Source organism: Chinchilla lanigera, unplaced genomic scaffold (genome assembly GCF_000276665.1).
Source record: "Chinchilla lanigera isolate Chin_1 unplaced genomic scaffold, ChiLan1.0 scaffold00011, whole genome shotgun sequence".
NCBI classification, from domain to species: Eukaryota; Metazoa; Chordata; class Mammalia; order Rodentia; family Chinchillidae; genus Chinchilla; species Chinchilla lanigera.
Genome location: NW_004955412.1, coordinates 5,963,747 through 5,977,248, shown reverse-complemented (window position 1 = coordinate 5,977,248; position 13,502 = coordinate 5,963,747). Strand labels below are relative to the sequence as shown.

General features: G+C 36.4%; 1 protein-coding gene across 1 annotated transcript; it reads left to right on the top strand.

The window, feature by feature from the left end:
• The first annotated feature begins 895 nt into the window (after nucleotides 1-895).
• Nucleotides 896-11,861, top strand: Mmp10 (matrix metallopeptidase 10). The gene is made up of 10 exons (XM_005377986.2): nucleotides 896-1,175; nucleotides 1,869-2,113; nucleotides 2,205-2,353; nucleotides 2,797-2,922; nucleotides 4,348-4,512; nucleotides 4,677-4,821; nucleotides 5,854-5,987; nucleotides 9,033-9,192; nucleotides 9,869-9,972; nucleotides 11,480-11,861. The coding sequence occupies exons 1-10, from the start codon at nucleotides 1,071-1,073 to the stop codon at nucleotides 11,581-11,583; spliced, it is 1,437 nt and encodes a 478-aa protein (XP_005378043.1). The 5' UTR covers nucleotides 896-1,070; the 3' UTR covers nucleotides 11,584-11,861.
• Nucleotides 11,862-13,502: the final 1,641 nt, after the last annotated feature.

Sequence of the window (13,502 nt, the reverse complement as noted above, 5' to 3'; positions counted from 1 at the left end):
TAGATGACACTGGAAAGATCATCTATTAATTTAATATCCCATTATTCTGAGAGTACTGCACATATGGCAGAGTTAATTTATCTTTACTGAAAAAAGTACAGTTCTGTACTACAAGAATTTCAGAGTCCTTTATAGTAGTAGGTGAATTTGACAAAAAGCTTTATGGAGGATATTTAGTCTTGTTGTGTGAGAAGGACTGTTCTTATACAAGTGGGCCAAGGTGAGTGAAGGAAAGTAAGGATTTGAATTCATTCTCCACTGTAAATCTCCACCTATCTCTTCCTTTGTAAGAGGAGGAAAAGGGGCAAAAAGTTTTCAAAAGTGGAGAAGAGGAGGAAGGTAGGAGGAATATTCTGGTCTCATATAAATTTAACTCATTTCATTTAGCAAGCTTTTATGGAGCAGTTACTATGACTACTAGATTTAAGGGTTTCCTCCCTTGCGTCTTCCCTCCTCTGTCTTCCTACTGTCAGTGCCCGTTCCTTTCTCACAATGTCCCTATCCCAGTGTTGGTAATTTCATCTGAAAATTAACAATACTACCTACAAACAGGGACGAAGGAAATGAAATGCCTGTCATTGTATGTTCCTATAAAGAAATGTCCACATTGGACCAAATTTATATGAGGAGTTTCTTCCCATTGATCTGCTTATACTTTACCTGCTTTCATTTGTATTTCAAATAGAATATTTGTAAAGAATATTGCACTGGTTTTCTATGTCTAAAAAGTTAGTATTTTGCCAGGTTTGTTAGCAACTACCCTGACAATAAACAAACATGAATTATCCAGCCAGTTCTTTTTCCTCTTTATAAACACAGAAACCACTTCCTGGAGAATCGTCATTCTTTCCAGCTTATTAGTACAAGGGAAATCACTGACTGTAGGTTATATCATCTTCACATCGTGTTTATGTGAACATTTTTGCTGTTATTCATATTTTTAAAAAGAGACATACATGAATCATGCTGTTGATGACCTAAACATTGTTTCTCTATAAAAGAGCAGCCACTAGAAGGTAGGAATAGAAGTTAGTTAGAAAAGGGGTTTTCTTAAGGTAAAGACCATCAGAATGAAGCACTGCACCATCTTCATGCTGTTGTGTCTGCCAGTCTGCTCAGCGTATCCTCTGAATGGAGCAGCGAAGGACGAAGACCCCAACATGGACTTTGCCCAGGTAACTAACGGCAGCGCCCTTTGAAGCCACTGGCTAACCCGAGTGGAGAACAAGTCTGTCTGCTCGCGCTTCCAATACCAAGCAGAATGGCTTGATTAGAAAATATCTTTTTGGAATTATTTGGCATCAGAGAATATCAAAGTGTCGGAGGTGAAAATCCCTTTTGTCTTAACAGAGAAGAAAAGAAAGGCACAGGAAGTTGCAATAATTAATTACTCAAGGTTAGAATAAGAAGAGTTGCAGCAGCTTTGAGGTTAAATGAAAACAACAGATGGGAGATAGATGAAACTTATCTTGCTTTAGAATTACTTTGGCTAAAATTATTGAAGAGGGGAACATGGTAATTTTTGTCTTTATATAAAGGAATAATGTTTATGTCATTATTTGTATGTCTGTTCAAAAGAACTGATCTCACTTTAGTCTTGAACCAGGTCTATACGAACAGTGTCAAATAGGAAAAGCTAGTTATATTCATCTAATGAGTTTATACAATTATGCCAATTCTTTTACTCGGTTAACAAATTAAACTGCAATGAAATAAGAAGCCATTTTAATTAAAAAGCAAATTAACTGTGGTACCTACTTTTGTTTCAGTAAATGGGAGAATAATTGAAATAGATTTTGAAATTGTGATAAATGGTTAAAAATCATAAGAAAACTACTTACATACAAATTATACTTATATCCCATTAGCAATACCTAGAAAACTACTACAACCTTGGAAAAGATGTGCAACAAGTTTACAGAAGGAAAGACAATGGTGCTGTTGTTAAAAAGATCCAAGAAATGCAGAAGTTCCTTGGGCTGGAGGTGACGGGGAAGCTGGATTCTGACACTTTGGAGGTGATGCGCAAGTCCAGGTGTGGAGCTCCAGATGTGGGCACGTTCAGCACTTTTCCTGGCATGCCAAAGTGGAGGAAAAACCACCTTACTTACAGGTAATGGGTCCAAAGAGGTTTTCACATAATACTGAAATTTTATAAGCTGTATCCTAGGAAAAATATTACCTTCTCCATTTTTCTCATGCAGGATTGTGAATTACACACGGGATTTGCCAAGAGATGCTGTTGATTCTGCCGTAGAAAAGGCGCTCAAGGTCTGGGAGGAGGTGACCCCGCTCACGTTCTCCAGGATACACGAAGGAGAGGCCGACATAATGATCTCTTTTGCAGTTAGAGGTAATAGAATGAAATATCCATTTATCAGATGTCTTTGTCAGGTCAGGCTGTTAAAACAAAACACCTAACACTGGTTAATTTACGAACAACAGAAATGACATTGCTCACACATGTGAGGCTGAGAAGTCAAAGGTCATGGTGTCAGCAGATCTTCGGTAACGGGGCACCTTCTTCACAGGTGACACATTCTGTGTCCTCATGTGGCAGAAAGGCCCGGAGGTTCCCTCAAGCCTCTTTTGTAAGGATACTGGTCCCATCCATAGGGCTTCCATGAAATAATAACATCATAAATGTCCCACCTTTTAATACTATATATTGGAGATTAACTTTCAACATATGGAATTTGAGAAGGCACTAACATTCAGACCATAGCATCTGATGCTGTCTGATTGAAAAAGAGTAAGAAGAAATTCTGAATGCTACCATTATTTTTTTTGCACCAGAACATGGGGACTTTTACCCTTTTGATGGACCAGGAGAGAGTCTGGCTCATGCCTATCCACCCGGGCCTGGGTTTTATGGAGATGTTCACTTCGATGACGATGAAAAATGGACAGAGGATGCATCAGGTGGGTTTTAAACCTCTGAGGATGGTTTCAGAAAAAAATGTCTAACTATCCAAGAATGATTTCATTACCCAGAAGGCGAGGTGAAGGAATATTCTAATAACTGAAATTTCTGATTAACTGAGTGGTAGCCAGGAGTATTCATCATTCAATCATTATTGAAGAATTTTGTAAAATGTATGCAATTCTTCCTTGCCCCCAAACCCCAGAGTAACATAAACATCATTCAATCTTATTTTCACGACTCAGGATCTTGTGAGGGTTTAGGACCAGTGTAAGTAATAACGTGTTGTATCACTGTAATTATAAATGATTAATGTAGAATGAATTCCACTGAATCAGTTCTGAACCTAAAATGTGCCCTTGAGGTTTTTCCTTCCTTCTCACTTGCCTCTTTTTCTCTTAGAAGTAAATATCAAGTGAAAATGCCAGGAACTAAAGGACATTTTTAGGTCACCTGTTTAAATAAGCACATCACCATCACTACTTCAGGAACATTTTTTTCCCCAAAGTTGGTTCTGGAAAACCCAACACTTATTAATACACAAAAATTCAAGTTAACTGCATGCTATTTTTTTCTCAAATGAAATTTGGAAACATACTGTAAAGACAATCTTTTTCTGAGATTAGTTGGGATCATTAACACAAATGAAAGAACATCTCCATTGATATAAACCTGAAGTTATGCTGCAGGAAATGATCTAGCATTATTCTTTTCTCATAATTACTTGGAGCATTAGCCAAATGCTGGTAATCAAAGTCTTTACAATATTAGGGAAAACTGAATCTAGCTATGCTTGTGCTGCAGAAAACTGTGGTTGCACAGGTTTCTGTTTTAACCTAAAGATTATGCACACCCAGTGGTACTTATTACCAGGAAATTTTTTTTTATGGTCAAAAATTAGTTGATTATGACAAAAAGGAAAAAGAACAAATCAGGCTAAACCCCATAGGAAACACTATAGTTTTGCTGCTTAAGAGTTTAAGGAATGTATAAATACTTGCCAATTAATTTCAACCAAGGGTGAACCTGGTAGATATTAAGAAACATGTACATGACAACCTTTTTCTTTTTAGACAATGAAGAGTTACATTTATTGATATGTTATTAATCTCGGTCTTCCAAGGAATCACCCTTTGAAAACAATGTCTATCACTGTAAATATACAGGAAAAGTGACCCAGTTTTCCTAAACCAAGAAACAGTTAGTGAGAGGTATAGTGAACACTTGACACACTGACTTCAACCTTGAAAAACCCATGAGTTTTAATCAAGTATGGAATTTGCAAATCAATGAACCAAATCTCAAGTAAAGGAAACATAATGTGTGATTCAAAGGATGACTTATATATTGGGCATGTGTTTCATATGTGTATTTTCAAAATGAATAGCTACTAAGACTTTCAACATCTATGGTTTTTGAATTAGGGACCAATTTATTCCTGGTCGCTGCTCATGAGCTTGGCCACTCCTTGGGTCTCTTCCACTCGGCCAACCCTAAGGCTCTGATGTACCCACTCTACAACTCCTTCACGGACCTGACTCGATTTCGCCTTTCTCAAGATGACGTGGATGGCATTCAGTCCCTCTATGGTGAGAGAGCTTGGAAAAAGTAGACGTTGTAGCCTTGCAGTGATGCTGCATAAAATATTTGTGAAATAATTCAAACCACCTTGAGAAGACCTGGGAAGCAGATAAATTGACACAGGCCTCACATTTTTCCTAATGCTTTATCTTCTCTAATCTCTTGCCTTTAGGACCTCCTCCTGCCTCTCCTGCTGACCCTGAGCTGCCCACTCAGTCCAGCCCACTAGAGTCTGGGACCCCAGCCCCGTGCGATCCTGCTTTGTCCTTTGACGCAGTCAGCACCCTGAGGGGAGAGATCCTGTTCTTTAAAGACAGGTCAGACTGGAAACTTATACTTTCCTATCTATTCTCATGATGTACAATGCTTAGAAAAGGAAAACAAACTGAAACTTAAATGAAGAATTTCCTGTACATTTTAGAATCATATCATTTTGATCAGATTCTCTCTGTGTGTGTGTGTGATACTAGGGATTGAACTCAGGGCCTTCACACTCAGCTACATCCCTAGACCTTTCCAAAAATTTTTAATTTAAAACATGGTGTCACTAATTTGTGAAGTAGCCCAGAATGGGCTTGAATTTTTAATATTCCTGTCTCAGCCCCCCAGAGTGCTGGGATTACTGGTGTCCACCACGGTATCTGCCTGCAATCTATTTCTTATTGCACTTTTAACATCTCTTTAGAATATCCCAGACTATTTTTAAAGACTTACAAAGAAGGATTCTTGAACCAGAACATAAATTCTATGAAGGCAGGGGTTTTTTTTAATCTGTTTTGTTTGCTTTTTAAATATCCTACATCATGGAACTTCTTCAAAAAGTACTACAAATCTTTAGAAGCAAAGCAATGCCTTTATCTTTCTTTTAGAAAGTCACTATTTTAATGAATTGATTTTAGCAAAAAATGTATATGCTTCCACACAATATTCAAATATTAATGAAAGATAGAGTTATAAGAAAAATCTTCCTATCTCTGACCCACGACAACATAGTTGTTTCCATATGTGTAACCACTGTTACAAATTTCCTGTGTGTCTCTGTTCATACAGAAGCACAAAGAGGTACATAATATTTTGAAGAAATATTTATTGATGCACACTATAAGCAATGTTTTATAAACTTTCAGAATGAAATCAAGCTAAATATTCATATTGGAACTGACCAATATTCTTGCCATAGATTTTGTTACCCTGCGATCACACATGGGACAATCCAAAACAGATTTCAGAAAAGGATGTATTAACACTGACTGAAAGAAAAGAAGATTGGTGGTTTCTTTGTGTATCAGTGTTTCTCTATTTATTTAAAGGAGAAAGACAATTGAAAGGAATTTTTATATATATTACAGATATTTGTGGCGCAAACTCCCCTGGAAACCCAAACCGGAATTTCATTTGATTTCTACATTCTGGCCCTCTCTCCCACCACACTTAGATGCTGCTTATGAAGTTAAAAGCAAAGATACAGTTTTCATTTTTAAAGGTAAGTACTATCCACCATTTTTAAATTATTGAAATAAACCCTGTTGCAAAAGTTTCATCAAACATTTTCTTCCAAATAGGAAGGGGAATTCGGGAGGGGGAAAAGAAGGAAGGGAAAAGAAAACAAGAAAAGAGGAGAAAATAGAAACACAGCTTTTATAAATAAAGAGAAGAGAGGCTAAAAGGAATGTATGGGAAATGGGAAAAAAAGAACCAAGATATACCATATACAATTACAAATTCTCTGAGATGAATGTGATCATTATGAATACTTAAAATGTACCAGTAAACTTAATTAATTTTTAAAAGTTTCATTGATAGGAATTTTCTCTATTATATTTTAAAATGGTTCATTGCTGCAAAAACCTAATGTTAATGCTTAGGTGAGCTTTGCATAAAATCATAATAAGCATTATTTTAAAATGTCAGATGCAGACTGAAATAAATATACACATTTTAAATCCCCATGTAGTTTGATATTTTAAAATTTCCCTATAACCCAGGAGTCAAAGGGAAAAAAAACTTGAGCATAAAAACAAAACAAAAATAACATCAAAATTTGTGGAATAAAAGAGAAGAAAGGGATCTTTCTAAGCATAAATGTTTGTATTAGAAAGATAGTAAGAGTGACTATCTTATATTCATGTATATAAAAATTTTAACATAGCTAAACATGTCAATTTATGCACAGATATGACATTTTCAATTCAAATACCATAACAGTTTTCATAGAACCTGACAAATTAGTTCCATAACTTCTGTGGAAAAGCAAAGGTTGAAAGTAGCTCATATATTCCTGAAGAACAGTAAAATGATGAGAACATTTTATGTTCTAAAACATGTTATAAAATCTCTATGTTATAAAATTTTAATAAGTAATATAGTATAGGATCAGTTCAGGGAGAGATAAACTAACTAGTGGGACTATCCAGGCCTTGTGGCTTGTCTGTTAGATTTTTAAACTACTGTTTTAATTTGTTCTCTTGGTAATATGCTATTTGAGCTTCTATTGTTTTTTAAGTCAAGTTATATATTTTTGTAGGAATTTACCAACTTGTCCATTTCCAAATTGATTAGTACAAAGTTTTCAGAGCATTATTTTGTTGTAATTAACTTTTGATGAATTTTATTTTTTTCATTTCTCATATTGATTCTTAACCTTTCTCTAATTTTGTTATTAATCTCAAAGGATATTTAAAAGTTTTTCTAATCTTCTTGCAGAATTAACTTTTGTCTTTGTTGATCCTCTTATTGCCTTTTTATTTCCCTCACCCATGTTAGGGAAGCACTTTAGTGCTGAGCTACATTCTTTTTTTTTTTTTTTTTAAGATAAAAGGAGGGAAACATTAACAGACATACAACATTTTACAACATATCACAAGCACAATACAGACAACACAGAGTTACAAACAAAGTGGTAGGGAATTAACAATGGTGGTTGTATTACATATTGATATCTTCAAAGTGGCTTCTCATGAAAACAGATATAAACATGCAACTGGTCAACCAAAGACTCATTGACAGTTTCTTTCAGCATAGAAATAGAAGACAGAAGAACAACCATGTTAACTATCCTGTATATACATGCATACAAAATTTCTCCTTTCCCTTCTCTTTTCCCACATGAGCTACATTCTTAGTCATTTTTAGTTTGTTTTGAGATAGAGTTGCCCTAAATTTCCCAAGTTGTCCTAAAATTTGTGATCCTCCTGCCTCAGCCTCCCGAGTAGCTGGATACCAGGCATGCATTACTACTCCCTGCTCTATTTAATTAATTTTTGTTTATATTATTGTCTATTATTGCCTTCATTTTGTTTTCTCTGTATTTATTCTGTTTTTATCATTTTTAAGGTTGATATTTACCTTACTGATTTGCAATCTCTTTGTCTTTCCTAATAAGTATTTATGCCCATAAAGTCACTTTCTTCCTCCTTATCCCACAAATTGTAATACATGTTATTTTTATTCTGTTTTTATTTTCAAGTTTTTTCCCTGGCTCATAAGTTACTGGGAATATTTTAAAATGGCAAACTATATGGGGATTTGAAAATACATACTAAAAAAAAAGAAAATACATACTTATTTCTGACAATCTCACTGCTGTGAAGATTAAATGAAGTAATAAAGGGTTGTATAACTCTAAAGTACTACTCCTATTTATAAATTTATGTAGCATTTTTAAAATTCCAGCAATGTGTCAGGCACAGCATTCACTAGTAAGCCAGGGCTGGTATCCCAGGATGGCAGCAGACATCAAGGTGCCAGAGTGTCACACGGACAGGGCTGGGTCTCAGGGAAAGAAGGGAACCATGAGGAAACGAATGATGTGGGCTGACCCTATCCATGACCAAGAGGAGGCAAAGTTATAATGAGACCCGAAAGAGTAGAACTTTGCTGGGAAGAGATGGGCTGGATGTGTCGAGTGGAAAGGTTTTTAAGGTAGAAGGAACTTCTTTATACAAAAGTAAATCATTTCTCGAACGGCTCAGGTAGGTGGAAGTCATTCCACTCCAATGAAGCAAGAGAGATACACAACAGATTAGCATTTTAGATTAGTTGATCTAGCAATGGAACATGATTAGCAAAGATGGGAAAATAAAGGGAGACAGATCGATAGGATTCCACGGTCCCAATTCACTTGAATTTGAGGGGATTACTGTAAAATTCTGAGGAAGCACAGACCGAATTTGGTGATCATGAGTTATTTAGCATTAGGTGTCCAAAAACCAACTGACCCAGGTTAGAAATTTAGATTAAGAAATCACCAATTGTAAGAAATAACTAGGAATGTTTGCTTAAATTACAGAGAACAAATCTAAGGTGCAGAGAAGACAGTGAACAAGAGTTATACACTCATTTGCTCATCCACCTATTCGTTCATTCATTCTTTCATTCAGGAAACGTTTATGAAATGCCCTGGAAACTAGACGTTGCACCAGAGGTTCAGATTAAAACCAAGCTTTCTCTTTAACACAACAATCCCATTATAATCATTTCTAAAACTAAATGGCTTCACTCAGAGTTTCTTGGGTTCTTTTTTCAATAGGAAATAAGTTCTGGGCAGTCAGAGGAAATGACATACAAGCAGGTTATCCAAGAAGTATCTACACTCTGGGCTTTCCTCCAACCATAAAGAAAATTGATGCAGCTGTTTCTGATAAGGAAAAGAAGAAAACATACTTCTTTACAGGGGACAAATACTGGAGGTAAGATGGAGTAGGACTGATGTTCTTTGGAGCCTAATCATGTATCTTTTATAAAGATACCTACCCTCTTTCTCTAAGTTCAAATATTCTGATTATGAGGAAGACAACTGACAGTTTCTCAACTTCCCAGATAGAAAGGCCTTTCAGAATAGTGGTCACTGGGTCGTATATCCAACAGCAGAGGACATCAAGAGAGACCAACAGAGGTCCAAAGGCACGTTTACTTTGTGTCTGATGGCCAGTCCCCTGTGGTTGCCACTGGAATGCCAAGTGTAGCAGACTGTAGAAACAAATTCTACAGGGTCCCATTTTGATAGAGAACCAGGAGTTTACTTTTAGCCAAATTATTTAATTCACTTTGCATCTTGTATGTAGTCCTTGTATATTTGTGACAGGTCAGTACTCAACTACTGTGTGTTCAGGCTTAGAAAGTTGACTTCAAGCATATGCTGGGAACCTCTGAAGAATAAAATATTGTCCCTTTTCTGAGTAGAATATTGTTTTATGTGATGAGTTTGTAAGCCCAAGAAAGTCGCATTATTATTGTAGCCCTAAAATGTTTACCATCTCTTTGAAAAACTTGAAAAATTTATCTAGGATTCCACATTTACTCCTTAATGATCGCATAATGGTATTTCTATAAAATGTTGAGCTGGATTTCTTTCCCTTGGTGCAGATTTGATGAAAAAAGTCAGTCCATGGAAAGAGGCTTCCCAAGACCTATAGCTGATGACTTTCCAGGAGTTGATGGAAAGGTTGATGCTGTATTACAGACATTTGGTAAGAGGACATCCATTTCATTGCCAGTGGGGGTACTGTGGGTATTTCACAGTACTAAAAAGAAGTGAAGTATGTTTTACACTGTTCATATCCTTGCCCACTATAGACTGCTGCTATGAACATTTATGTATAAGTATCTGTATAATTTTATTAAAGCTTATCAAACTGCACACTTAAAATTTGTAATTTTGGGGCTGAGGATTTAGCTCAGGAGCACAGTGTCTGCCTGGCAAGTGCATGGTCGTGAGTTCGATTCCTGGTACCAGAAGGAAAAAAAAAAATTGTAATTTTATGCTATAAAAGATACTGCCATAAAGTTAGTAAAATGTTTTAAATAGGAAATGAAAACTCAAAACAGTTTCCAAATCATTCAGTTGTAAATACTTTTTACTTCCAATTCCTGAAAATTTTAACTTTCCAAATATGCAAATTAACTTTAAATTTTATTTCTCTTGAATAATATCCAAGCCTCTATTTCATATCTACACACAAAGGGCAAAGTTTCATATTTAAAATCAAAGGGGCTGGGGATATAGCTCAGTGGCATAAGCACCTGCCTGGCAAGCGCAAGGTCATGAGTTCGATCCCTGGCACCGAAAAAAAAAAAAGAAAAGAAAAGAAAAGAAAAAGGGTAAAATCAAAGGGTATAGCTTCACACAGAGCCCATTATCTTTCAGGCCATTATGTTGGTATACAAATGCAACCAGGTATAAGCCAGGTTTCCTGATGACTAATTTTCATTCTACTCTGGCCCCTGTTATTTCCTGTCCTATCTCACAGGACTGCGTCTGGGTTGCTGTTGCAGTCATCAGTTGTTTACACTGTCACTATTAGTTACTACTGTTAGTCAGTTGTGGTCCTCCCAAGTGTTCAGACCGGACAAAATTTAACTCCTGCTCATAGGTAGATGGGCAGGTGAAACATGCACTTGCTTGCTCTGAAAGGATTTTGGAGGGAGCTGCCAGGCCTTGACAATCATAATGCTCATGAGGCTGATGACCTGTTACTAAAATAACTTGACCTTAAGGTCTGTGAAGCAGGAAATGAACCTTTAGTGCATTTTATAACTAGTCTGATTCTTTTTTGGGTTCAGTTGCTTTCCAAACTGTGAGATAGTACCCAATAGAAGACGTTGAAAATAAAGGGGAAAATCAAATTTTAAAATACTATAGCATTCCATCTACCTAAACGCAGCAAAATTTCATGTTTCAGAGCACTGAAATCAGACAGAAGAGATAGAAACCTCCCTCCATCTTTCACTAGAAATGTTACCTTGGGAATCCCAAAGCCTTCCTAATTTTCAGTTTCCTCCCCATTCATGACTCCTTGCACTGCGTTTGCAGGTACAAATTAAATAAATCATGTGATACATTCAGCATAGTGCCTAAGGCAGAGACCCATTTAATAAATGGCACCTTTTATTAGCTCACTTGTATTCTAAGTTATATGTGTTGAAAAACTGACACATTGAAGAATCTCTCATCATTTTCCTCATCTGTGTTTACAGGATTTTTCTACTTCTTCAGTGGTTCAAGACAGCTTGAGTTTGACCCTAATGCCAGGATGGTGACGCATATATTTAAAAGCAACAGCTGGTTACTGTGTACATGAGACAAGTAAAAGACAGGCCTGGGCATTTTAAATGAATCGAATAAATATTTACCTAATCTACTGTGAATCAAAATGATAAATTATTCCTGCATGTACAGGGGCCAAAGAAGATGAGACTTACCCATATCTTTATGTGTCACAGAACATTGGCAAAAACACTTCACTTGTTCATGATTACACTGCACAGAAGTGAGAAGTATTCATGTCATAAGGAAGAGAAAGATCTCCGTAGTTGTTCTATTTATTATTTAATAAAGATTTTTATCTTTGACCTGTTCCTTGCTGTCTAGTATAATTCATGTTTAACGCACTGACCACACTGTGCCAGCAGGTGTGATAGGATCTGTCCTCCTTAGATTGGTCCCTCGGCTGTACTGCACTCTCTCCTACTGTCTGCACCAGCAAGAGCTTTATTTTCACCACTATGTTACCTTGGGAAATCCCAAAGCCTTCCTAATTTTCACTTTCCTCCCCATTCATGACTCCTTGCACTGCTTTTGCAGGTACTTCTTGCACTGCTTTTGTAGGTACAATATCTACTTTTGTAGCTATTGTAAGTGTTCCTTACATGCCTGAAGAAAAACAAGTAGGTTGATAGTCGTAGGCAAATGTAGAAAGTAGCCATCTAGAGTGCTGGATCCTGTGAACCTGGCATTTCATCTAGTCCACATCATAATTCTACAAGTTGGGACTTCAGTCACCTCTAGTGTTGGCCCAAATACGTCTTCAGGGGTACGTCTTGCCTGCCCAAGAGACCAGATTTCTCAGAACAGCTTCATTCTCTCTTTATAATATTCTCTTCTTGCTATTTTTTACCTGGCAATCCCTGGAAGATAAGAGATTGTCTGTAGATGCCAATTACCTAATAGATTTTTGACCACTAAGTTGTGTGCTTCATGCCCTCGTCCTGGGAAAAATCATTTCATTTAGATGGATACAGTCTTGTAAGATAGCCAAATAAAGATATCGATAAGGGAAAGGAGCTGAAAAGAGAAACAGATGCAATTGAGAGTCTGGCGGCGTCAGTGTAATCCTGGGAATAGATGAAAGCACGTAAGAAAAGTGCAGGTGGTTTGGGACATAACCTTGAAAAATGAAAGCATCCCCTAGGCTATGCCAGCCCTCTTTCTAGCACTGTGAGGGCCCAGCCATGTGATGATACTTCCCAGATTTCAGTGGTGTGCTCTAACATGCCATCATGATATCCCATTTGGGTCTGTTCTCTAAGTGGTCCTCATTTTAAGATCCAGACTGATAGAAAAGCCACCATTTGAGCTCTGACTTTCATGATGGCAGAGGGAAAGAGTATTAATAAATTTTACATTGACTCCTAAAGTCTTTTGTGAATATATCCAATATGATCCAGTCTTCATGTTGCTAGCCAAAGAAAACACACTGCACTGCCTCATCTAATACCAAAGATGGAACAATTACACACTGTCGTGTGCCTGGGAGGAAATTAGAAATATGTATTAGGCAGTTCTAATCACACTGTATACACAAGAGGCTTATTTTCTCAAAAAATTAATTTTTCCTCTTTAAGTATTTTACACTAATTTCCCAAACTGGAAATATACTACTTATAAGTGACTCAAAATCCAAAAAAGGGAAACATTTATTTAGTAAAAAGTTTTTCTCATTTTCATCTCATCTCAGTTGTCTACCTAGGTGTGAGCACTGGTGTTGATTTCTTGTGAATGCTTCCATCTCCTGTACTCATTGATGAGCACATCCATAAGACTTGTTTTTTACCCAAAGAGTAGCATCCTTTATATTTTATTCTACATTTCACTTTTTCTCTTTTAATACATGCGGAGACTGTTTGTCACTGTAAAAGAGAGCTGCTTCATTCTATTAAGTAGCTACATAATAAAAAATTAAATAAATCTATAATTTTTTTATTTTAAAGAAAATTGTAA

Excerpts from the sequence above, each read along its gene's own strand:
- Mmp10 (XM_005377986.2), top strand. The coding sequence starts at position 1,071 with ATGAAGCACTGCACCATCTTCATGCTGTTGTGTCTGCCAGTCTGCTCA. Across the intron at positions 2,354-2,796 it reads GATCTCTTTTGCAGTTAGAG|AACATGGGGACTTTTACCCT; the intron begins GTAATAGAATGA and ends TTTTTGCACCAG. Across the intron at positions 4,822-5,853 it reads ATCCTGTTCTTTAAAGACAG|ATATTTGTGGCGCAAACTCC; the intron begins GTCAGACTGGAA and ends TATATATTACAG.